Source organism: Notolabrus celidotus, chromosome 13 (genome assembly GCF_009762535.1).
Source record: "Notolabrus celidotus isolate fNotCel1 chromosome 13, fNotCel1.pri, whole genome shotgun sequence".
In the NCBI taxonomy this organism is placed as follows: domain Eukaryota; kingdom Metazoa; phylum Chordata; class Actinopteri; order Labriformes; family Labridae; genus Notolabrus; species Notolabrus celidotus.
In genome coordinates this window covers 21,833,101-21,860,307 of record NC_048284.1, presented here as the reverse complement: position 1 = coordinate 21,860,307, position 27,207 = coordinate 21,833,101, and the positions used below count along the sequence as shown (strand labels likewise).

Genomic DNA, 27,207 nt, shown 5'->3' with positions numbered 1-27,207 from the left:
TATACTTAAAGAGTATTGTAAAACCTCAAATGGAGGCTGAAATTGAAATATTAGACACAAACATGGAGTAATACAGCATTTCACACATGCCTGGTGAAAAATAAAATTAAACAAAAGGGGTGCAATGGACCGTGGATCAGGGGTGAGATGAAAGTAATTTAATTTAATTTAATTTAATCTAATTTAATGAATTAATAGTAATCTAGCACTACAATTCAACCAGAAACAAAAAAAAACCTTTGCTCAACCTTTTTTGCTAAATGAAATTCCAAGCACTCTTTTAGGTGTTAGAGTTAGTTAGTTAGTTAGTTACTTGGTTAGTGAATGATCAGAGTCAGGCCAGTGTTTTCTCATCTTAAATCATTGCACTCATTTTTAGAATTAATTTTAAGATTTGAATGTTTGTTTTTAAGTCACTACATGGTCTGGCACCTCAGTGCATCTCTGATCTCATAAACATCTACGCCCCCTCCAGAGCATTGAGGTCTGCTGATCAGATGCGTCTTGTTATGACAAAAACCTGACAAAAGACCAGGGTTGACCAAGCTTTTTCAGTGGTAGCTCCTAAACTGTGAAATGAGCTACCCACCCAAATCAAAAGGGCCCCCACCCTGGATACTTTTAAATCATGTCTTAAAACTCATTTTTACTCCCTGGCTTTTAATACAGCACGAGAGTATATGTTGGTCTCTGTTTGTCCTTTAATGTACTGTATTTTAAATTTTATGACTATCTATTTCTACTGTTTGTATTTATTGTGCAGCACTTTGGTAATCTTGTTGTTTTTAAAATGTGCTATATAAATAAAATGGATTGGATTGGACTAAGCTAAGCTAAGCTGACCGGCCTCTGATTTATCCACCATGGGAAAAAATGAACTGTTCCTGTAAAATAGGTGTAGGTCAAGAAACAGGCTTCTTGAAATGTTACAAAATTGAACAATTACCATGACAAAAAAATAAAGGGTGAATGTGATTTTGATTTAAGTAATGTTCAATTACCCCTCTAGTGACAATAAATAAGGCCATGAAAAAATGCAGTAGTTAAGACTTAGTAAATTGTATCCATGTTAGCTTCATTTTAATGATTCTGGCATACTCCGAACACGCGACTGATAAAGAACAGCATGTTCTCCTGTGAAATGTCAAAGATCTAAAGTTAACCTGATAGCTAACAATCTTCCTCGAACGCTCACTTTTCTCTGTTCCACACAAGACTGACCTCGGCATGGCCCTGCTCAGCATGAACACCTTTCACTAACTGATGAGCCCCAGTTAGCCCGTGGCACTGAAGAGTAATGAAAGGTGAAATGGTGTTACTCTCCAACATGCGGTTGTAATTGACTCTCCATCATCTCCCTCTCCTGTCCTCATTAAAGTGTACGGTATGAACAGGTACCGTGACAACTCTGGCCTGGGGGAGGGGGGTACAACAACGAGCCAGAACGACGGAGTCTAAAGCTGCATTCAATCCCTCTTGCTAAGTAAGCCACAGATGGACTGGCTTTGCCCGGCGAGCCTCACATATCTCCTTCTAGGCAGGGAAGGCTGTGAATTAGAATCCAATATCTCCACGCGGTATGGTGTGGCATCATCTCGGATGTTGATAATATCCCGTATCTTACAGCGATAGCATCAGATGGAGCAGGGATATCATTGCAAGGAAGGATGGGGATTGGGTGCTATCTTGGGAGATTGCCGCTGCTCTGCTGAATCTGTGGGGTTTTTACCCCTGATGACTCTAGCCTGAGGTAGCAACAGCTTGATGTTTGGTCATTTTCCAAACAGCAAATCAAAGGATGGGAGGGGGGCCTTATTCCAGAGGCTGCTTTTGGAGCCCAGGGCAAAAAGATGACAAGAAAAGGAATTTAAAAGTTTATCAGAGGAGTTTTAGATTCTCCTTCTTGCTCGGGGTGTTACTGTTCAGAGTGGCAGAAATAAATTAGCTACCCTGAAACTCAAAGGCTGTTTGTGCTGTATTTTCCTTTTCACAGACCTCAAATGTCTGTATTCAGACGGAGCTTCTGTCGCATCCCTTTTGTGCAGCCTTTAAGTTGATACATCACCATTAAAAATAAATGCTTCTAAATGAATACACTGCACAGAAGAGGCTTCACTCAGCCTGTTTCAAATGCATCAAGGGGCACTGAGGGAAAGCGCTCCATGAAAAAAGCAACACTCAGCAATAGATCGATGCTAAAGCCTTACTGTTAGAGAATCTGGTGCCTATTATAACAGCTGTAGAGATCATGAGTTCAGCAAAACAAGCCCTAAAGTTGAATAAGTTGAGATTATAAATGAGATGAAGCAAAAGTTTTTATTCTGTGTCACTCTCCTGCAGTTTTCATGCAAATACAAAGCAAGCCAAGTTATGGTGAGTTCAGCAGAATTCAATACTCCCCTCAGATTATACCCCCATGCATTTCTTTGCCTTTTGTGTAAAGAGCTTTGAGTTTTAGGAGAGTGCAGTATCAATAAGGGCATTGTTGGAGTGACACTAAGAAGTGGGTATTCAAATAACTCTTCATTTTTTCAGAAGGAAAGCGCTCCTGATTGTTTCAAGGGGGCAGCGGGTCACTTTATCAGCACGCTTTCAACTTGCTCCGTACCCTGAAGCCATTCTCACTCCTCCACTCTTTTTGACTCTTCTACATCTGAGCACCTCAAGCAACAGGGGGGAGTCCTGAAGTATGCCTGCTGAGAACAATTTGACCCTCTTCACTCTCCTTACTGCAATGCAAATACTCTTGATCTGAGTGGATCTGGTGGATTTGAGCAATATGATAATTGCTCCTCCTTACCCACTGACAGCCTGGCTGAGCTTTTGGGCTATTTTTACAGCTTCTTGCTCATTCCTCAGATGAGAGCCATAAGGTGCCTGAGAAAATACACCAGGGAATAAGTCAAACTGCTAAAGAAGTAACAACCAGCTGCTGTTTTATGGCAGAAATGTATTATTACTGTCTCTGCCATGCAGTTGAGTGCATACATTATTAGCATGAATTGTAAATGGGGTCTGGTTGTCACGTATGCTCTCATGGAGCTCAGGAAAAAAAATAATTGTATGACATTTTGTATGCATTTTCTTTTAAAGCATCTGGTCATGACACCACTTAGTTCCACGAAGCCACCACAGTAATAACACCCTTTCCTCCTCGATCAGACACCCCAATAGAAAGATCAACATTTGCTTACAAGGGAAGTAAAACCTCGTGTAGATTAGTATCCAGCAGAAAATCCCAGCAGTGTTTGAGACCACACATGCTGCGATGTCACGGCAAGAGCTAATTAAAATGCACCCACTGTCTGTTGTTATGCAGGGATCATATGCTGGAGCACGCATCTTCGCTGAATCTCCCATAACGCCTGCTGTGACGTTTCGCCTTCCCTAACTACAGACTGGTTTCTAATTGCTTGCCATCTTTTTCCTTCTTTTAGGCACTGATGGCGGTCTGTGCGGCTCAGTGGTGCAGCCAAGTGTGGCTGAGCATGACAATCAAGCGATCAGACGGAGCAGCAGGGGGTCTAAAATCACAAATTTGTGAGAGCAAAACTCTACAGGTCTATTTTAGAACATACTGGCCCTTGCAGAAATGTGGGTAACAAAATGAAACATGCCTCAGTGAAGTCTTTGACGCTGAAATTAAATGAAAGGGAAACAGCATTCAAAATGAAGTAGGAACTGTGTACTGACAGTGTAAGAAAAAATGAAGGGAAACAGCTTTTTTTGTAGCAGGGTTGCCCTGTGTATAGTAAAGAGTTGGTCTCTAATGCTGCCTAAAATGCGGTTTTGGTTGTCATGTACCATAAACAGAAGTTACGTAGCTCAGCCCACAGTAACTTTGATAGCTGTAAGGTATAGACCCAAGTGCCACAAAGACTTCACTCTGGAAACATCTCTGCAGGACAAGACCAAAAACCAATATAGAATGGTCATGTTGAAAAGAGACACGACTCTGTAGTGGAAATCCCTGCATAGGCGCAAAATAACTTCCAAAATCAAATATCTATAAACAGTTTGTCACTGCAGCCACAAATGCAGGTTAAAACTGTACGAAGCAAAGATGAAATCAAATCTAACCATGACCAAGAGACATCAGTGACTTCTTTGGTTCTGAGCCAATTCAAAATGGACTGAGGAAAAGTGGAAAACTGTCCTGTGGTCTGACGTATCCAAATTTGACATTCTTCTTTTAAATTATGAATTATGGGACCATCTGGCTTGTTATCAGCATAGAGTTCAAAAGCCAACATTTATGATGGTATGGGGATGCATAAGTACCCATAGCACAGGTAGGTACATAGCTGGGAAGGCACCATCAAAGCTGAACATGATATATAGGTTTTAGAGCAACATATGTTGCTATCTAGACAATGCCTTATTAAGGAATGCTTTGCATATTTCAGCAAGACAATGCCGAACCACATTCTGCATGGTATAAAAGCATGGCTCCGTGGTAGAAGAGTCAGGGTCCTATTTCTTAGTAGTTTTAGCACTCTCCAGCAGAGTCTTCTAGTGAAAGCCTTGTGAGAACTTTGCACTACACACCACAGCTACTGCATATAATTTATATTGTGTGATGGAAAGTTGGATATGGTCTGGCATTGCAGAGATGCAAACAAAATAAATGGTAACTGTAATACAGTCCCTAGTCCAGTATGTTTAAATTATTAGTTTAATATATGTGGGTGCATAAGATGAGGTGGATGGTTCATGGGGGAACTCTAGCCCTATTTCCCCTCTCTGATGCTGCTGTTTGTATGGCCAACACTGAAAAAATAAAAGGTTAAATCATGTCCAAAAAAGCACCATCTGCTAAAGACACCAGCACTGTAGGCCAACTGCCATGGGAGCATCCAAAACAGATCACATACTCCAATTGGTCAGTATAAAGCGAGCCATCCCAGAGCCTGAGGTCAGCTTATTTGTACTCGCTGACCCACAGCGCTAGGAGCTGAAGCTGGCCAGCCAATAATTGAAACAAAAAAAAGGTGTTTGCAATGTGGTGTAGCTGGCTATTGGAGCCTGGTACTCAAACAAAGAAGTGTTGACATAGTGGATGGAGGCCAGGGCAGGGGAGACGAGGGCAGATGGCTTCATCATCAGGGACTCTTTGATGTCTATTCACGGCATCAAAGACAATGAACAAAGCTGAGAACAGTGGCCATCAAAGTATGAACAGATAACGTCTTATGTATGTGCTGCCCTCCTAATACAGAGCCATTGAGACGGTGATAAAGAAAAGGGAAAGGATTATGAGTCACTATGTTTAATGGGTGCAGGGCTAAATCTAATATCCTTATTGAGTATCAATTACTCATTTATACCCCAATTAACTGTTCAATCTATATAAGGTCAAGGATATCCAGAAAAGAGCTGATTGCAACTTTAAACACAAAAAGCTGGTTGTCCGTTCCATCTTCCAACTGCACCAGTATGATTTCTAATGAAATACAATAGAAACAGTTAATCTGTTTGATTAATGATCAAGTTATTGAACTTCAGAACTGAAGAGGATTCACAACTGCTCTTGGATATTTGATTAATAGACCAATCATTCCCGTAATAGAAAAACAGATACTGGATGACGAAAAGAGAGTGAAATTAACATGTTATAACATCTGGTGGCTTGGGCTTTGACTAGTAATAACCGGTCCAACACATGACTCAGAGACACACAACAGTGCAAAGATCTAAAACACACACTGGGGTTGAGCAGTGAGCGACTGAAAAACAGGGACATCTGTAGAGCCAAGTGTTAGAGCTGTGTCAGTCTAAGAGGTTTTAAAGAAAATGACATAGGAGCCTTTAATATCTAAGGATAAAGAGGATAAAGAGATCCTGATTATTTTGGTTTCTTAAAATGCTGACATTTTTTTTTTTTTTTACAAGAAACGTTTAGAAAAGGTTTGATTTACATCTCCTATTTAAAAAATTGTCACAGTGGCCATTTTTCTCTGCATAAATGTTTAAGGTGGGAAGATCAAACACTGTTACAATGTTGTACTGCTTTAACTCAAGGTCAGATCATTAGATAAACATAAGGAATGCGTCTGACTGTTACTATTTCACTTCGAGATTGAGAAGTATGTGAAAAAACCTGCATAGTAAATATCTAGAGATACATAAGGATACATTTCTAGGTAATCTACATATTTCATAATCAACCGGTTACCAACAGCTTAATCGCATGGTTAGCACTAGCATTCAGCTAATCTTAGATACTTATTGAAACAAATGTTGAAAATATAAGTTTATGTTAACATAAACTCTAGCCAGGAATTTATAGCATTCTTACTTTAACATGTTATGATTTCAATTTTACTGCAAGTTGGGAAGAGGGTGAATGCTAATGTTAGCTTGTGTGCTACCTAACCAATTGTCTAATTTGTAAGTGTAGCTAAATATCGTAGAATTTGTCTCTGGATTTTCTTTGGAAGCAGGGAAATGAAGACGTTTGTCAGATAATGTTACTAACAGTAACAGCATTAGCCATTAAAACATTACACAGCCATTTCAACTTTGAGCTTCCTCCTCTGAGGTCAATAACAGATTAAATGGGCTTCACTATTGTAGCCAAAATTATATCCACAATTATTTTGATCAAGTAAATACATGAAGAGTAGTCTGAGAGGCCTAACTAGCTTCAGGGTTAACTAAGATTGTGAGAGTCTTACTCTGTTGGCAAAGAGAAATAGAAAATCAGGGAAGTGCTTTTTGAGTCTTAAAAGGCTTGATATTTTTAAAGCCTCAGTGAATAAGATCTGTCAGTAACCAAAGACTGAAAAATAAATAAAAAGTGGGAAAACAACGGGATTCCCATCAGCTCTAGCTGAAGCTGATCGTTGTATAAAAACAATGGTCAACTTTGTTTGTGTTGGCCAACCTCAGCATTTTAGAATGGCTAAACAGTATTTTGTTCACAATAATACTTTGTCTAACCCCACCCACATGTGCTGTGATTGACTTAAAGAGCCTACAGGTCAAACACAGGACTATCACCAACTATTGGAGTCCCAACCAAGTCAATGTTGACATCGCAATGTTTACAGCTCCTGTGAGGAGTTTTTAGGTGGTTATGAAACAGGCTGAAATAAACACTGATGTCACTGTATGGCCTTCACAAGCTAACTTAGACCAGCAGCAAGAAGACTGGCTGTTTCTTTAGTGTGATAATTAATGCTAAAACTGCGACCAAAAGGTAGGTATCAGATCAAGTGGTAAACTGAATGCTGCAAGGAGGACGAGAGCTTTCACCTAAAAAGATACTTCTTACACATGTACTAGTCAAAAACAGGGGGTGACAAAATCGACAATCTGAAAGTTCCTTACAGGTGCTTTAATTTAAGGAACAAAGAATGATCTTTTCTAGAACTGAATCAAGTATTTATCATACCTAAAACTTATTTTAATAGTGTTGGTGCCCAAACCCAACCAAGTTCCTGTGTGAAATTGGAAACAGCCACATGATTTTAAAAAGACCTAGATTTGGGCGAAGGCAATTAGACAGCATGGACTTATACACTGGACAAGGGCCGTGCCTTCCACTTTCAATATGTTTATAAGTGAAACAGGTACTTAACTCTGCAGTCCAAGAGCACTCTAGCAAAAAAGTGTGCAGGGTTTAATGGTTCTGTACTTTACATTTTGAAAAAGCTATGCTCTGAGCTTTTTAGTATAGTGACTTCAGCATTGATCTCAAAGTTGTGCAGCCTGACAAGAAGAGACCAAATGGTTGTAAAGCCTGAGTCTTGTCACTTTAAAAATAGCATGAATTATTATTTTATTACCAAATATGTTACTCTCTTTGGATTGGCTTTTTTTTACAGCAACACAGAGGGTAGGGAAGGAGAAAGGAAATGGACGTGATGTGTTTTACAAGGAATGTAAGGCTGAGTATAAAGGAGAAAGCTTTGGCCACAACCAAGATTTTCTATGTTATCCCACTCCTCAGAGAGCCAGATTCCATGTTACCTATGCACTTTACATCTACAAGAATATGACTTCATGTCCCCTGTGCCTACCAGATGCCAACAGTCGCAGTCTTTTCGTGTAGAACACCTCAAACACCTTGAAATGCCAAACCCAGGAGGCACAGTGAAAAAGCATGTATTATGCAGTGCGTAGGTGACTGACAGGAACATGTATTTATTTGACAATTAAATTGGAAGGCAGTGTTATGGCTGTTAAAAGTGTGCGTGGTTGGCTGTGTGTGTGTGTGTGTGTGTGTGTGTGCGTGCGTGCGTGCGTTCGTGCGTGTGTGTGTGTGTGTGTGTGTGTGCGTGTGTGTGCATGTGCGTGCGTGCATGTGTGTGTGTGTGCGTGTCTGTGCATGTGTGTGCGTGCGTGTGTGTGTGCGCGCGTGCGGTCCGATGCATGTATGATATTATTATTATTAGAAAGCCTCTGTTTTTCCTCTGAGGTGGGTGGGCGGATGTGCACAGGGCTGACAGAGGCCTGCTGTGAGGAAGCTGCTGCCTGGTTGGACACAATCCAAAGTCTCCATCAGCAGGGAGGCTTGAGGGGAGCCCGTGTAATTTAAGAAGTGAGCATATTGATAGGCATGTGAGGAATTAAATGGTGGCAAAAATTGACGACCGTGGCCCCATTTACTCTGTGGTTGGTCCTTTGTGGTGTTGATGCTGTACTTGGCCCGACACCCCTCGGCTTGTGTGTTATCATGGGAGCGCGTAGGGAGGGAGGCAGGAATCTGGGCAGTACTGATGGAAAAAGTAATTTTGTGATTTACTAATGCAGAACTAATTGAAGCCATTTACAGTGATCAAGGAGGGTGACTTGGTCCCCTGTGGTTTAGTGGGGCAGATGGAGAGAGTGGTTGTAGCTACAGCTGGTATGGAGGTTCAAAGGGGAATTATATCAGAATCACTTCACTGATAAGAAAAAAAAACTTTATTTGGCTTGGTTTTACTCAGCCTAAAGCATAGCTGCTTATGTACAGTGTGGTGAAAAGAACAAAAACTAGAGCTCCTCCCATCCACCATGTAGTCTCCTGGCTGGTATTTGCAAAGGAGAATGAAGCTCTTTGTGATTATTTTTTAGTTCTGTAGTTGTACACTTGTTGTCTTGTTATTTATTGTTCAAACATGGGCCATCTTTAATCAGTGAATTTAAATAAACTGTCAAGAATAATATGATTGTCACCAAAAAAAGCCTGTTGCAAAACTGCCCAATAGATCTTTAGTCTACCTCTGACAAGCCAATCATAATTTGGGATTTTCAGGTAGCACCATGGGTGGCCAATCATATTTGTAGGAGGTGCGTGCCACATTTAACAGTATTGATTTATGTATGTGTGTGTCCAATTTTGTTGGTTAGTAGTTATATGTTTGTATCCTCTAACAAAAAAGGCATTCATTACAAAGGTTTTACCAAACTTTTGTCGTGCCATTAATCAAAAGAGGACACTGAAAGTACACCATAGTCTTTGCAAAGAGTACTGATTAGTTTTTTTCCCTGCACATCTCCCGTTGAAAGATGAAGAAACTCGATTTAATTAAAATGTGGAACTTTGGGGTGAAGACAGACTGAGAACATGTTCAAAGGATTAATCTTTTATTCTAATGAAAAGATGAGCTGTTATTGCCGTGTAAGCTTGCAAGTCTGTTTCCGTTGAGGTCGCGTACCCTCCTGTTTTTTTTTTCTGCTAGCATCAGAAAACCAGCCTGGGGTCTTGCACCACCCCAGATAACCTCCACAGCTTCTGAATCGACTCAAAATGAATGTGCCCCCTCCTCACCCCCCACTCCCCCGCCTCCTCCTCCAGTCCCATGCCATTACCAGAGGGGGACAGAGCTGACACATCCCAGAGTCCGCAGAGACACAGCCGAGACCCACTGTGCCAGGGGAAACTGCGTGAGTCTCATAATGACTCGGTTTCAAAGGAGATCCTGCCTCTCCTGCCACAGCCGTGCATGCCTTTTGATCTCCCACTCTCCTCTTCCCCTCCCGTCACTCCGCACTGTGTTTCACAAATTCTAATTAAGAGGGAAGACTGAGATGATGAGTGTGAATTTGTTCCCCCTCCACCCAGCAACAGAAAGAGACAAACCGTGGGTCTGTGAGCCTGTTGTTAATTTAAGAGGCCTCACCTTTTCATTTGAATATCAAAATCAATGTTCTCTTCTAGGTCGGAGTCTAAAGGGGAAGTGTACAAACTAATCCTCCTGTCTATCGATCAAAAGGAGATTATATAAAATCATGTTAGTGAGCTTGGCCCTGTCTGGAGTACTTTGAATTTTGTGTGATTTGTGTTTTATAGCAAATTGGAAGCGACGTTCGATAAGTGTTTGAAAGGTTAGTGTCTACAAATCCTGCCCAGATGATTACAAGAACAAATGTGACGTGCAGGTTTTATTGTGGATGAGCTGACATTTAAACCTGGCTGGATCAAGAAAATTACTATTTAGTTAGGACAAGGGGATTATATCTGTTTTTCCTTCTTTTGTGGACATATGTTTCGGTATAGTTACTTCTTAAATGAAAATGAGAAAAGTAACCATAAGAAGTAAAACAGCAAAAAGATCAACATCAAATAAGAGGTGTGTTTTCTTAAAAAAATAAAAAGGTGAAAGTTTTTTTTTAATTAGTTCAGATCAAAACAGAAAACAGAAGACTTTGAGGGAAAAAGAAATCCTTCAGATGCCAAGGACCCCTGTGCATTTACATGACCCAGAGTCTCTTTACTGTGTGCTCGTTACAGTTTTGTTTTGGCAGATGTTTCCGCTGCTTTGTTTTCTGCATTCTCATTAGACCCGGCAGCTTTGATTATCAACATGCAGGTGCACAATGCAAACTAAACCATCAATAATTAAAGGATTAAACTTTTAAGCTGGTTTAGTGCATGGGAACGTGGTGTGCCACTCTATGATGCTAATACTGAATTAAAGAGAGAGTCTCAAGGAGGGTAAGATAGAAAAAAAAATCTGCTTTTTTTTTTTGCTTTTATTAAAACTGTTTTTGTCCGTTGAGGCAGCTAAAGGTAGATTACTTGTCCTTACCTGTGGTCGAGGATGCCCCGTCACCAGACAGGTGAGCTCCAGCGTCTCCCCCTCTCTGATGGTGTAGACTCTCTCTGTGTGCCTCTCCTCCTCAACATTACAGGCGTGCCCTGAGTGTATAATGCGGACTGTTGGAGGGGCTGTGGAGGGAAAAAAAGCACAAGGCGCGTTAGCATTCCGGTCATTTCTAAAGGAATGAGTAGTTTAGCACAACAGATGGTGTATTGATTAAGAGGCCATCTGACTGAAAACAAGCAGTGTGGCCACGTTTGTACCACACACACCAAAGCAGACGTATTTGTACGACAAGCAAAAAAAGAATTGGTACTTATTTTATTTTTATGGAATTCACTTTGGTTTAGACTTTCAAACACTGTAACTGTATCAAATACAAAGTCGAGGAAAGGCGCTCTGAGACAGCGATCTACTGTCTGACGACTCTATAGTTTTTATTAGAAGCTACTTGTAAGAGAAGCATTTTCACAGGCTTGAGCTTCTTTGAGGGATTGTGCTACCATGTGTGTTGTCAGGGGCTGTTTAGAAAATGGTTCAAGATAGTTTTATTTCTCTAGTAACTTAAGCAAATCTCACTCATGTTACAGTGATTTATTAACAAGCAGCATTTCATAGTGCATAAGAAAAACTCTAAGGTGCTTAAAATATCTTTGCAGTAAGTGTATAAATGTTACTGACAAATCATGGTAATGTCCATTCAGTTCATTACTATGCAACATTAGCATATCCCTAAAGTTATGACTCTATGCTCCTCAAAGGAAAAATCTAAACCTAAGACTATTCAACCATTACTTAAAAACAAATTAAGCCTATCATGCTCGATTAACACACAGGTTATTTTACATTTCTCAGATCTGATTTGAGGGATGCTGTTATGCTGTTATCTGTGTAAACACAAGACTTAAATGGCTTTCTCAAGTAGCAATTACTATAAGGGGAAACCATGAGAAAAGTCTGTAAAATATAACATCACATGAACATGAGTTGTGAATGTTTTCTCAGCATGATCATGGACCTCAACTAGGGCTGCACAATATGACACATTTGTAAAGTGCGGTGTAATGGTTTAATACTACAATCGTGATATAATAGGATGTACAACAAGTAAACAAAGCTGAATAAGTGCATATTAGTTTCAATTCACAGTATCTGTGACTACCTACTGTTTTCTTTATGTTTAACATAACTGTCTTTGCATCATGTACACCCTAGATCCAATATAGATTCAAAAAGCTTTTTTTTCACCACTAAATTGCCATCAATAAATCTTGGGGATGTTAAAAAAAAAACATGTACTTTATTAAACCCCATGGGGGAAATTCAAGCTTTACACTCGTGTTTTTTTTACTAGTATTTAAAAAAAACACTCATGCATAAACAGGCTATCGACACGGACTTATGGAGAGATATCACAGTGAGGTGGCTGCCATCAACCAGAGCCACCCAAGCAGTTGGGGGTTCGGTGACTTGCTCAAGGGCACCTCAGTAGTGCCGAGGCAAATGAACCAGCACCTCTCCAGCCAATTTGTCCAACTGCCAAACTTGGTCCATACCAGGAGCGAACCAGCCGCAATCCTTTTCCCAAGCCAGGTTCCTACGGACTGAGCAACTGCCACCCCATAACCCTACTTTGAGCTTTAACTGACAGCATCAAAAGTGGATGAAAGCATAGTTTTACACCAAGACCCCATCCATAAAGTTATATGTGATCGAACGAAAGCAAAACTTCATCCAAAACAGTATTTGTCTACTGAAAAACAATTCATGGAACAAAATACAGACAAATAAGAAGGTTACATACATAATATGCCAATCTATGTAAATGATAAATGTTGGGATCAAAAGCTGCAGTTTGGCCTTTAAATTCAGTGACACTTACATAGGTTAATATTCCTAATTATAGCATATGAGAGTACCGCTAAGCTAACATTCTGCTTGTTCCTTTTGACTTTATTTTGGTCATTTTAGTAATTATTTGACCTTGCTACCCTGTACAGAACTTGCAGGCTTATTTCCCGAAGCACCTTGGGCCCCAGTCACACTGAATTAGTCTTCATTTTCAGAGGTACAAATTACTGTTTGAAAAAAAAAGATTCAGTAGCTGTGCCAGTAGCATACACCAATCATTATCACTCCACTTTGATTCAGAGTGACACTCAATTTGCATCTTCACCAAATTAGCCACTGTAGGCAGTGATAATACAAATGCTGTGTCAAGTAGATGACCAACTGTAAACAACTGATATCAGGCGGCATAACAAGTTATTTTTGTCTGCTGATCCTTTTTACTTTCATGCTGTGGGAAAATTAATTTAAAACTCAGCGTAATTACAAGCCAGAAGGGTTTCATTAAAAATCTTATACATGCACAGACCCTCGGAAAAAAAGATGATTCTCTAAAATGTATCACTAATGTTTTGAAAAACCCAGACTGACTCTACAATAGTTTTCATTCTAAACTCATACGTCTTAGATGACTTCCATCCAAAGGTTAAATATTCACCTCAGACATTCTCAGCTGAAATTTAGCCATATGGAGAGAGTAGGTGTCCATAAATTTAATTGGTGGATATCTCATTTAGGAACAGAACTCATAATTTAGCACATTGATTTCAGCATATAAATTCCTAATGTAATGCAATTAGGGGTATAAAAATGGCAGACAGAGTGATATGGGGAGATTAAACTCACTATTCAGCAGCACAGTCAGACTGCAGTACAAGTTCAAGGCAGAGAAACCCTAAAGTACCCACAGCTGTCTGTTCACAGCCGTAATTACTGCACTGGGGTTTCTCTGCACCATCAGTTGACCCTTATGAGACAGAGGGGACATTTCAATCTACCCACAACCCATACCACTAGACACACGTGCTGGGGGTCAAAGGGACAGGAGAAACGAGTCATTTTAGGTAAACCATTTAGAACCTCTGAGCTGTGAAAGCATGGAAACAACCCCTGACAATACTAGCATCTGTTAGCATTTATTCCTCTTCAGCTTACATGATTAGTAAAGAGGTTTGGGATGAAATCATTTAGAGAGCGGATCTGATTAGGAAGAGGGGTACAAAGTAGGGAAATTAAAAAAAAAAATGCAGCAGGAATCACACGGAGCTACAGACTGGCATCCTTTCATGTTGGAGGAGCAGCTTCCTGTGTGGGCCCCTCTCTTTCTCGGTAGACTCAGACCCCGCAGCAGTCTCGACGTCCATCCGGGCTGTGACGCTAATAAGCGTAGCGACACTCCTCCCTAATGCTGCAGCGGGAGTCTCAGCCAGAGTGCAGCCTTAGCCACGCGCTAACTGTAAGCCCCTCCCAGGACCCTGCATGCTGTTTATCTCATTTAGCTTAATGCCCTGCTATGTGCTAACGTACACATACTAACAGGCTACTCATACAGCCTAGCTGGAATACTCTAACTCTTACCCTTCATTGTCTTGCTCTCTTTCCATTTGGAGATGAATACACTAGTGGTGAATTCCATAGGGGCGGATAAGGGCTTGAGAAATAGGCTCAGTGTAAGGGAGCTTCACGCAACACTGCCACTTGAAACAAAAAAAAAGGCTCAGAAACAAGACCCCTGGGCACTTGCCGAACACTGTACTAATGCCATTTACTTCAATGAGCCAGTATCTCAACAACATACGATCAGTCCTGGAGGGAGGAAAGGAGACACCCGTAATTAATGATCTGCCACTGCTATAGCTGCCACCACTACACACAAACATAAACACTCACAAGTGTTTCACGCAGACGACACTGAGCTTACAGCAACAAAAGCAAATAACCCGCTCTTAAGTGAACATAATGAGCACCGAAATGTTCTCTTGGTCGCACATATTCTCTTCATACAGCCAAGACATGCACAATTGGCCTTGAGCAGGAACAGAAATGGTTCTCATTACTACATAATTTCATGTTTGTTCAGTCCTCATGAAAGCAGCATGATGCTCCTGTGACATTAACTACTCATAGTATTTTCAGAAAGGAAAGTGGATAATGAGAGTTTATGCACAGGGATTTGGGGTGGCATCAACTCAGATGTCTTCCTGCTGACAGCTTTGAGATAAAAGATAAAGAAAATAGGTGATGGACAGAGCTTTGAATGCATTATAACAGGCAAGATACATCCTGTACAATCCCCCGAATACCTGAGAGCCTCACATAAAAGTTTATTATGTGAACTTGGATGGTTTCATATGCTAGAAATTGCTTAATGACTCCAAATATATACAAGATTATGGACCAATAAAATAGTAGAGTAGGGAATAAATGTTTCATGTTGTTTTTTTATTTGATTTTTACTGTTTTTTCTTAGTTTCCTACATCCACCAAAAGAAAGGTGCACATAAATGTCTGTATTTTGCAAAGGTAATACATGACTTAATCTATTTTTATTCAAATGTGGCTGTATTTCCAAAATGAATCCAAGGTTTACGACACATAGAAGCTTTACTGGAGCTCAAACCAATAGTAATAGGAGATGTATTATGATCCTTTAATGAGAACGCAAGATTATTCCGGTCCTTATTGGTGCATTGCAACCATTTTGTGCACATAACTTCTACCAGCACAATAAGCCCAACAAGCTGAAAATGAAAGTAGGAAGTTGAATGTACAGCCTATGAGCTTGTCTGTGAGCACAACTAGGCAAATACATTTGGCACCCTTTCAAAACATTGCACCATCGCCCAGTGATCAGAAAACCGCAGAGTTCCTCTAAACAGAAGTACAAAAATATTACCTATAGAGAGCTTATTTCCTTCCATACAGATGCTTTGTCTTATGTGCCACAAAATGTGGTGTAAACTTTTTATTCCCTTCTAAAAATAAAGGACTGACTCCCATTTATTGGTGCGACCAATAAACTATTCTAAAACAGGGAGTATTTATTGTTAGGATATTGTACCAAGAAGATGATGCTTTAATCTAACAAAAGCTTTACCAAGGATATGCGCCCTCACGGCGGCCAGTGCTGCCATCACTATTTCCCACAACTCAATTGACAACCTGCCCCCATTAAGGAGGGGGCTGTTAGGCTCAGCAGTTTAAGGTTATGCCCCATGTAAAGAGCCTATATTCTCCTATAGGCAGTTGCTGGATTGACTAACAGGCACAACCCTTTACTGCATGGCTTCCCCCACTTTCTACTCCCCACATTTCATGTCTCTCTTCAGCTGCCCTATCAAAGGGGCCACCCACAAGGCTGGTGGCGCCCGCTTTTGGCAGCTTTTCTCCCACGTTGGGTCATAATCATGCGATTAAATACAACTGTGGTGCAGTTTTGAGTAAATATATATTTTGGAGAGTGGGTTTGATTGAAAAAATTCAATTTATGACAAGTGACCAGCAGAGTTGGGTGACATAACTCTGGGACATGCTGGCAGTGGGTCAATACCTCACAACTATCAACTCTACGGTAGGCTGAGCTACCTACTACCTAGGACTGCAAACTCTACATGGCGGAAAAACAGACTGTACCTGGAAAAGCTACACAGCTGAAACAGAAACTAGAAGTTGTGGGTTCTTTGCTGAATGCAATGGAAATAGTCATGAAGAATGACAGTTTAAACCCTTTTCTCTCACTGGGGCACCCTCAAAACTGTGTATTCCAGATTTAACAGTATTAACAGATATTAGCATGCGACTGCCTTTTGTTCATTTTAATCACAAGATGATTTAGCAGAAAGGAGAGGATTTGTTTGGGGGAATAAAAAAATAATAATATCAGATTGTTGAATTGACTGGCGTAGGCAGTTAATGCATTAGTGGATGGGATGGGTACTTGTATTATTGTCAAAACAACCCAATGATCTGGACTTACAGTATATTGACGGTAAAGTACTCTATGTTGAAGAGTAGATGTTATGTAAGCACAGACAGTACATATTATGATGGTATAACTGTTAATAATGCTGTCAAGGCTCTTCTGAAATATGGTGGCAGCATATGGAAGCATAAACTTGAAGTAATGTGAGAGTGATGGCTCTGCAGTCCAGGGCTAGTTTAAATGCACTTCAAGTGGGTTTCCCCTTCCCACTGCATGTGCATGTTTAAGGGCAATTAATCAATAATCAACTATTCTCAAGCACTCCCACTTCTTCCCCAGCAACCCCTCCAGCACTTAAGTACAAGATGTTAAATGAGTGAGTAGTCATGTATGTTGAGCGGTAGATCAGAGGTCACTGAGAGCAATGAGCTGAAAAAAAACAATTCTGCCTGTGGCGCATTTGGATGTTAATTAGACACTTTTTCTGGTCCTGTTTTTTTCTCTGCCAGTTGAGGAATTGGCATCGGCATAAGGTTCACATCTGCCATTCACACTGATGTAAGAAGAGCAAAACAGTGCAGAGAAGAGAAAAAAATCTTTGCTTCATATTGAGTGCATCTTCCCAGTCAAACTAATACAGAATTATTCTGGTATCACTTGTTTATTTGCTCTACAAGCACTTGTGATCAAGCGGCGTTGTTGCAAATGGTGAGCAAATGTTGTCATGATGCTGTGGGTTAAGGTAAGACATTTGCATAAAAGTGCTTCTCAGGCTGTAGTGTCACTCCCCCGCACTTCCCCACCCTGCCAACCATCTGCAGGCGCACACACTCATATTCACCCTCAAAGTCACACTCACAGCTCCCTGATCAGTGAAGTTTAAAAAAAAAAATGGAAGCGGAAGGGCTGCAGGCTAAGAGCAGAATCTCAGATGTACCCTTTTTTTATTTCATTGTCTCATTTTCATAACAGCGACATCATTTCCCTCTCTGCAGAAACACACGATGAGGAGATGAAAAGAGAAAAAGAACATTTCGGACTGTTGGTTTATTGCTCTCTCCACATCTTCAGTCTGTGTGTGTGTGTGTGTGTGTGTGTGTGTGTGTGTGTGTGTGTGTGTGTGTGTGTGTGTGTGTGTGTGTTTGTGTGTGTGTGTGTGTGTGTGTGTGTGTGTGTGTGTGTGTGTGTGTGTGTGTGTGTAGTTGTCTTCGAGTGTGCATTATGTCCTTGTGTGTTGAACGAGCAGCTCCCAGTGGAGTGCCTGGCCTTCTTGGCCTCAGTTTGGGGGAGATGGAGACAGCTTTATCCACTACCGCCAATGGAGATTAAATTGGATTTGGCTAAAAGCAGCCTTGTCACCATGCTGCTGGAGTGCCTGAGTGGCAGAGGGGGTTCTTGGCAATGGCGGACACTCTAAATTTGACAAACAAATGAATGTGGAAAAAAAGGCTTTAACAGCTGGGGCTCGTTGTCGCTGTGGGCTTAATGTCCTCAGACCAACCCCACAGGAGCACTAACCATATCCTGCTAGTTTTCCTGGCGTAATCACCTTTCCAGAATGAGAGCGCCAGAGTGTGAGGGAGCAGGCAAGAGTGAGAAACAGCAGGAGAAAATATATGCAATATGTGTACGGTAACAATTTAAAAAATAATGGTTTCTGTTAGAGCACAAAACACATTATGAATTCTCTGCAGGCATCACAGAAAATAAACCTCTAGTTGGTTTTTAGGAACTGCAGGGAGAAAAGGTAATTCCAGCACCATGATCCAGTACAAAAAAAAGTTTAATAAAAACATAAAAAATGCATTCTGCATTATGAAGCTGTTCAACAATGCCAAAACCATCATACAAGTTTACCCAATACCCACACAAATATATCAGATTTTGGGAAATATTGATTGAACAGGTCACCAAACTCCTACTGTTACAACAGCACTTTCAGACCGGTCTGAATTGTAAACACATATTTAACCCTGTCTGACCCACTTCAAATACACTTCAATCCTGTATAGTCGCAGTCAAAGCTAAGTACAAAAGTGTCATGCTCATCACTGCCTAATCAAAGATTTAGTACAGAACTAGTGGAGACAAAAGCTGGCAGCGTCCTAGTGACTGCACCAGAGTCACTGTGAAAGACAAAACCTCACTGGGACTTGGTCTTTTCGACATTTCTTCTTTTTGATGCAGTTGTAAAATGTCATGTAAAAAGACTTCAATAATGTTAGTTTTAAAATTTGCTCACTTAACCAACAAGGCCAAGTGAGACTATGACAGAAAAACTTGACTGACTGCACATAATGAAAAACAGGACAGGATCTGCAAAGAGATAGGGTGCCACCTTCGTCCACAAGGGATGAACATGGCTACTTTAAAACCAGATATGATTCTAACTATGGGGAGACGAACAAGACTTTAACATAAGTTCATTACCAAGAAAGAAATAGGTTATTAAATTACATATATTTTGACTGAAGCAAAAAGGATGAAGTTCTCGGTTATCATAAGTTAGACTCAGTGAGTCTCCATTAAGCTGACAATGATTGTCACTATTGTCGAGTTCAATCAAGTTTGACATTAACTGTCAAATGATTACAGTAATTTTAAATAAACACAAGAAACATATGCCTTTATGAAAAGAATAAGCATCCAGTGAGGACCATTGCCCTCAAGGTTCAGAGTTCACGGTAAACATTATTATCCCTGAGGGGCAATTTGTTTTACAGCAGTGAATAAAACAAGAAAAATCTCATTCACACAATAAATACACACACTGAACAGTGACATACACATATTAGAGTGACAAAGAGTCATATGATGCTGTTTAGGAGGCTAATGGTACCAGGGAGAGTGAGTTCTTGAATCTTTTAGTCCTACACCAAGGCAGAGGGTATGGCAACCAGATGGCAGCAGCTTGTACTCAGCATATAGGGGGTGAGTGCAGTCAGCCAGAATAGCCTGTGGCTGCCCTCATACCAGTGCTTTTGCCCTACTGATCACTTACATAGCCTATCAAATGGCTCTCAGTGGTCTCTGCACCCCAAACAGCATTGCTACTTTTTAAAGACCTAGACTTTAATAACGCATGCTCCATGTATAGACAATGTTAATACTATCCACCTTATCCATACGCGCCTTACTCCATGGCTCTCATTGACCATACTAGATAGGCAATGAGAGCCAACACATTACTGGGGTTATCACATGGGCACCTTCCTTGAGTGGTTATTCGTCAAATATGACCAACCACACTTCAGGGAGGGGTCAACAGCTAGCCCAGGCACCTTAGAGCCAACCTCTCCACACTAGCTCTCACTGCCTATTGTGGCCTTAAACAGAACCTTTTTGAAGGATTAAGATGAGACATAACATTGCATTTGGTCCAACCAAAGTCATCCAAAGGTTAAGGTAATCCTGCAACCAATCTGCACTGACCATACAGTGAGCATTAAAGAGCTATATTGATTTTCATTCCCATTTCCTACCACAGTCAAGCAGTCCAACCATATTCAACTTGAACATAAGTTATCATTACATCAATATGACTTCCATGGGGTTTAACCAATAGGGGCAGACATGAATTGTATTATTTTCAATCTTTTCCCCCACGTATTATACCTGAGAAAGTGTAAGCTAACACTGCATCTGAATCTTCCTGCTGTATAATTGAGAGGCAACTCATCCACGGGGTTATCCATGTGTGTAGTACCTCGGAATGACTTGCCAGCAGCACATGCATATTAGAACATCAGGGGTTGTCAGAGCGTATTGATTACACACTGTAATGCACTCGCATGCACTCCTCGGCCTACACTGTTATTGTAAATGAGACTCCGTATAGATCCAGCTTCGCACTATCAGCTCAGATCATCTATCACACGCGGTGTACTGTGGGCTGGAAAACACTGGAGGTAGCAGAGGCTGCAGCATCTCAGGAAACACAACGTGCTAGGAACAAAGGAAAGACAGTCACTATGAAAATCAAGACGGATTGGCAGGTGGTGCTTTTTGCACAAGGGGACAACGCAGAGCTTACAGTTAGAAATCTGTAATTGATTTGAGGTTGCTCATTATCACAGCAGAGGGCTTCGTTTGTCTGATCATTCAACGGACACAGAGCACCATAAGAGCACAGCTGTGGCTCTCAGAGGTGCTATTTATAGAAAACAAACACACACACATAATCAAACAAACACATGCACACAGAAGTCGACACACACCTTGTTACTCTAAAATTAGGCCAGTGTGAAGCTGCCAAAGCCCTGCTGAGGAATAACGAGGGAGAGAAGAGACGGCTATGGAGGGTGAAGGTGGGAAGAGTTAGAGGACAGATAATGCACTCCTCAGAAGGGGTTTCGGAGCCTGTCTGCATACAGCTGCATCTATGATGTTCATGCAAGCTTTATTCAATGCAAATCATTTCAAAGAAATTACACAAACAAGCCTGGTTTCATTTTATCTATTACCTAAAGCTGTTAAGAAGACACTTGTTTTATCCTCCATACAGAACTTGTTAAGTCAACAGTCAAAAAATAAAGGGGAGAAACCCTGTGAGATGCTCTTTGGTGTTTGGTTTGAAGCAGTGCTGCTGTGGACTGTCTCTGTCCATGGTGCTGAAGCAGGCAGCAGTTGTTATTTGAACCATGCAGGGAGGGCTCTCTGCAAAAACACAGCTAAGCCTGCTGCCAACACAGAATGTGAGCATCAAACCAAGCAAACCATCAGGCAGGCAGGGGTTACCTCATTTAACATGGAAGGTTTACTTTACCTTAGCATGAGCAAACATTTCACTCCATGCATCAAATCCACCATCTTGAATTCATTTCCCATTCATGTCCCTATTTTCTTTAAAATGTACCACACACACACTCAATCCCAAGAAGTGCTATAAAGTACTTAATGAATGTTTATCCTCTAGAAATTAATAAACCATTTATTGAGATGATGGAGCAATTCATCAAATGTGAATATTTGGCTGTTTTCTTGTTTTTTTTTATGATAATAGTTTGTTAATTTGGCAAACAAACTGAGCAGGCAGTAGATATTAGCCTGGTTCAGCCCACTGGAGGATGATGGGAATCTTCTATTTTAACAACTTTTCAAAGATCAGAAGAATCAATAAATAAATAGAGATGGTTCACATTTGAGAAGGAGAATGGTAATCTAATTCCTTACACTTGTGGACTGCTTAACAGATACAGTAAGGTGCTTCAAAGTTTTCTCTTGTGTTATGACTTTTTAGCACTTCAAATGAAGTATGTGGAATTAAAACATACTTTCTGTTCACAAAGGGCCCAATCTACTAAAGGTTTGCGTGTATAAAAACGGTGCAAACGTGATAGCGCCACAAAGCTGATGTACTAACCGTCTGCAACGAAGATTGCGTCTGTCAAATGCGCAAAATAGCATGCGCAACTAATTTAGCATGTTTGCAGAGATGAAAATGCAGAACACACGCAGATTATCAGAATGCGCAAAGTACTGGGAGGAGGAGATGCAAATGTAATCATTTAGCACCCACAATGTGATTTATCAAACCTGAAACTGTTTGCGGTCGGTGTTTTTGCATCTATATTTAGCACGTTTGAAAGGCAGGTGCAAACTGGCACAGTGTTACGCACAAATGGCTGCGGCACCATTGCAGTTAGTGCCGGCATCTCCCAGTATCCTACCGTGTGAAATGAACGTTCATCTCTTGTGCTCTCCCTTCCCTCTTTATTTGCCAGATGGCTCAGTTGAAGGACCACTGCCACTGTATGAACTCCCGACTGTTGCCAGGACATTGACGGCCTTTGTCAGCGCAGACAGCACTGACCAGCTGCCTTGTGTGCGCAACGATGGTCCGAGTGTCACCGCGGAGGGCACGTGCCACATTGGACACAGCTTTCACCTCCTGTGCAATGGCCTGTAACCCATCCGTCTGATTTCTTTGTTGCTGCAGGAACTCCCGATCAATGTCATCATAACAATTAGGACGCCTTCAGGGCTCTGCTGAGGCGTTTTCTGGTCTGAGCTGATTTGAGGAGTGCGGCGGGGATTGTCAGACATCTGATGAAGATTCTCCATTTAAAAAAAATTGATTTTTATTTTTATTTTTTTAAGGTCATGACGGACAACTTACAAAAACACTTTTTAAATAATGAAATCAGTTTTTTTTCCATTCTCCCAAATCACATTTCTTCTGGCAACAATGAGATGCCTATGCTGGAGTTCACCAGTGTGTTTATTTACCTCCTCCACCAAGACCTCCAACTCCATGGCTTCAAACTTCATTTCTCGTTTACAGCCACTCTGCTCTCTCAAACTTTCCATGGTGACAGCCGGTAGCACACAAAAATCATAATTTAAGGGCGATCCGCACCACTTTTGCACCTGTTATCAATTGCGCACGTAATCATAGTAGATCACCCGCAACACGCCCAGAAATAGCACGCGCAATTGTTTTGTTTGCACAGGCTTGTTATTTCGGATCTCAGTAGATCAAGCCCAAAGTCCATCCCAGCACTCCAACAAAGCTTGACTGTTTGGTTGCCTTTGTAGTTTTGCATATACTGAATCCCACAAAGGCGCAATGTTTGTGTCCATAAATCCCTCAAGGAAGGAAGTGCATTCCTTTACAGATGCATAGAAACCTGATAGTAACTACCAGTTACAAAGAAAAGGCACCTGACAATCACCATCACCAACTAAAGTGAAGAAAAAAGGCCTCTAAGCTAGTTAGCAGAGTGTTAGCTAAGCTAGCACACTGTCATTCGGCTTTTCCAAAACCCACTGCAAAAGTTAAATTGTTTCAAGATACTCAGGGCAAATTCTAAACAAAAGGTTACAGTGGAGAGGAGATTCACAGGCAAAGTGGATATCATGGAAATCCCCATAGGAATGAATAGGAATTGTGGTTGGCTTGCCTCTGTACACATAAATAAGAAGGAACAAAGGAGTTATCATAATGCCTTTGTCCATTGTTGCATTTTACTGGGTAAACCAAAGTGCTTCCAAACAGGAATTCCTTTTGACAGGGGGTGATCTTCAAGCTTTTTCTTCTTGTTTGTTGCAACTGCCATGACAATCTAAGCATGTTGTGTTTGTGTGTGGTGCATTCCTGTCTTCAAGTCTGTGTGGCATCAGCATTTATCTGCACCATACTTAAAGTCCTTTACCCAAATGGTCCGATACAAATATGTGTACCTCTACAACTCTATCACATATAATGTTATTCTACTACATGCCTAGATTTTTTTAAAACTGAGATAGTTTATATACCTTTTCTACAGCTAGCAACTTGAGTTATAAGAGCACAGGTGTTTTTAATAATGTCAATTAAGGTTCAATTGGTTCCAGGTGTCCCAGTAGAGCATGCCAGTGAACCAGAATTCACAATACCAGGCATCGAATCAGCACCTTCGTGTTATTAATTACACCTGTTTTATTCTCTTTTTTCTCCCTCTCTTTTTACAATGCTAAAGGTGGCCTGTCATCAATGTGCTCTGTGAAAAGGTCTATTGTAGTCTTAATGACGCTTTTATTTGATATTACATGGTTACATGGTTCTCAGACGATGTTACCATTAAATGCTTAATGTTGGAAAATGATGCCTGTATCTTTCCCACACAATAAAATAGCTTATTTCAGCAAATAGTTTTAAGTTTGCCTCCATATGTGTTGAGAAACATTAGGAAATGCCTTACAGTGGCAATAGAAAGCTAGTGTAGCACTAAAACCTCAGTACCATCTCTGATCTAATACCTATGTCAACCAACAGTGCAGGCCCATTAAACAGAACATGAGCAGAGGACTGTGAACATGGCCTTGGCTGATGTAAGCTAGTACAGGTTTATGAGCAGTAAACTTACAGGCCTTTAAAGTACACACTGGAAAATTTAGAATCTCATTAGAGAAAGACATCCACAGTTAGGAAGCGTGTATTAGCTCTAGGTATTATTTAGAAAGGTCATCAAGCTGACGTGTGAAGCTCCACTTTTCCCTACAAAAATGCTCTACATACAAACCCTCACAGTGTGACAGCCAGAGTATCACAGTGTTACAGTGAAGTAAGCCTTTGTGGCTTTTTCCTCTCCCATTCAACCAGTTTCTCCGTTCACCGTGCCACGTTGGCACAGCGGGCCTGTTGTGGCAGTTTGATTTCCCTAAACAACACTAATCGGACATCTGTAGGGAAGGATAAAGCCCACATTGGCTGTAACCGTGCAGCCGTTCTCTGTCGATAGGCCTAACTCTGGCCAACACTCACACGATTGGCCGACGCGAGGAAGCAGCTTTCTTTATGGTTGGCTAAAAGCAAGCCAGAAACAGCTCACCGAGGATAGAGTATCTGGCATCCCTCTGAAGATTGGGTGCTGCCCGCCAAGAAACTGTCTCATGATTGGCTGTGGTGACTCCAGAGTGAACTGATTGTCCTATCAATGCCCACAGCGCAGGCTGGCTGAAGGTGCTGCCTTCTGGCTGGCTTTGCTATATCCATGTATGTATGTATGTGTATTTGTTTGTGTTTGTGTGTGTGTTTGTGTTTGTGTGAGTGATTGTATACCATCCATAACTTTTCCATTGGGGAAGTGTGTGGCTAAGCCCTGCCAGCAGCCTCTAACACCTCATTATTCTAAGCCAGGCAGGAAATGGGTTTTGGAGATCTCTCACTGAGCTGAGCTCTTGGAAACGAAGGCTACAGGTCTCTCGATATCTGCAGTACAGAACAGGAAAATGCCTGTTTAGTTCAGGTTAGCCTCACTGCTTCACCTTACTGAGAGTCAAAATCAGCCGAAGAGGAACATACTGTTAAAACACAAACTCTAAAGTCTTGAACAAATTAATTTAGGTCTGAGGGTTTTGGAGATTTAATGAATTGGATTTTTTTCCACTGAGTCTTATTAACTCAAGGGTGCTTATTTCTTCTGATTTTAAATGCAGCTCAGCAAAATGATGAAGATGAAAAATAACAGTGCCTAAAGCCTCATTAGGGGATTTTCTACATTTGGGGGGGGACGACTTAAGCATGTTAGATTCTATTCAACGTCTAGGGCATTTTTAGAAGGAGGTAAATGAGGCAGCAGAGGAGAAGAGATTAAGAAACAGAGCTATATGTTCACCAAAAGTGTTACAACTCTTTGTAAAATACTCTTTTCTGATAGGTAATTAGTCCAAATAAATGCTCTGTTATTTCTTGATAGCACACCGTTTCCATGGCTGTGGCTCTGATCCCAGACTCTGACGAAATAAATGCCAGAATTTTAGTTCACTCTGTATGGTGTTCTATCAGGTGTCTAACTATGTTTCTGACATTTACATGAAAATAAAATTGTAAAGAAATTCAAGTATTCAAAACAAACAACTGACTGACTGACTGACTAAATAAATAGGTGGTCAAAGCTGCTAAGGCAGGGGCACCAGTTTAGCATAGGTTGAATTCTGCACCCTACAGAAGTTATGCCCCTTGAGGTTGATGGCCTGGGTTCAAATCTGACCTGTGGTCTTTTGACTCATTCCATCCTGCACTCTCTCGTCCCTGTTTCTTGATCCTTTGCATTAAAAGTCCAAAAATGTTTAGAACAAATAATAAATCCCCTCTAAGCTTCTAGGTGGAACTGTTTTTTGTGCAAAATGTGGCATCCCCTTTGGACAAATTGGTCTTTGCAGATTTTTTCCAGTACATGTACAATTAGTGTTTGACAAAAAATGTCACCCTGCAATCAAAGGTATCACTCATTGAGAATCTAGGCATGCAGTTAATCATGTTGTATGATACCTACACCCTACCAGCGGTTTCAGATATTAAAAATACCAAAAAGTAATCATTACCCAGCTTTTATACTGACCACCAGGCAGTTTAAATACTTAATACTTGATTCTGATTGGTCAAAAACAACAACAATGGTTATTAATTCAGTCATAACCATTAAGCAAGAGCAAGCGACAACCAGATAAAAAGTCTTTAAAAATCAATCTGCAGAATGGAGACACTTAAAATGTTTATGATTTCACCTCTTCCTGTTGGCAATGTGGCAAAAACTTTAGTATCGTACTTGGTATTGTTTTCCTTTTTTGTATCATAAAAATGTATAAATGACTCCTTTGGTGTTTTAACCCATAAGACACTGAGCAGTTAAAAGGCTGATAAGCATTGGTTTTGTTAAGAACATATGCACTGAGAGTACAGAAAAAACATGTTAGCTGACAAAGGCCCTAACACTTGAATGATAAAGCTTCTATATAAGCACAAGAGTGTTTTGTGTTAAACGAAACAAAAACAGATCTCCTGATCTCTTTATAAAATCCTGCCTTTCATGCTCTCCCTGTGTTTCTTTATCACCTCTAGCACTTTACTCACCACATAACGTGCCAAGAAGTCAGTAAATAAAACAGCAGGTGGTGAAATACACCCTTACAAACTCGGCTGCA

General features: G+C 40.8%; 1 protein-coding gene across 5 annotated transcripts in view; it reads right to left on the bottom strand.

Moving 5' to 3' along the window:
* The window catches only part of mdga2a (MAM domain containing glycosylphosphatidylinositol anchor 2a), a 351,098-nt gene that overhangs the window by 127,438 nt on the left and 196,453 nt on the right, over positions 1-27,207 (bottom strand). For all 5 annotated transcript variants that reach the window (XM_034699300.1, XM_034699303.1, XM_034699302.1 and 2 more), the window contains exon 5: positions 11,019-11,158. In XM_034699300.1, coding sequence (XP_034555191.1) covers positions 11,019-11,158 — 140 coding nt within the window. The remainder of the gene's footprint in view (positions 1-11,018; positions 11,159-27,207) is intronic.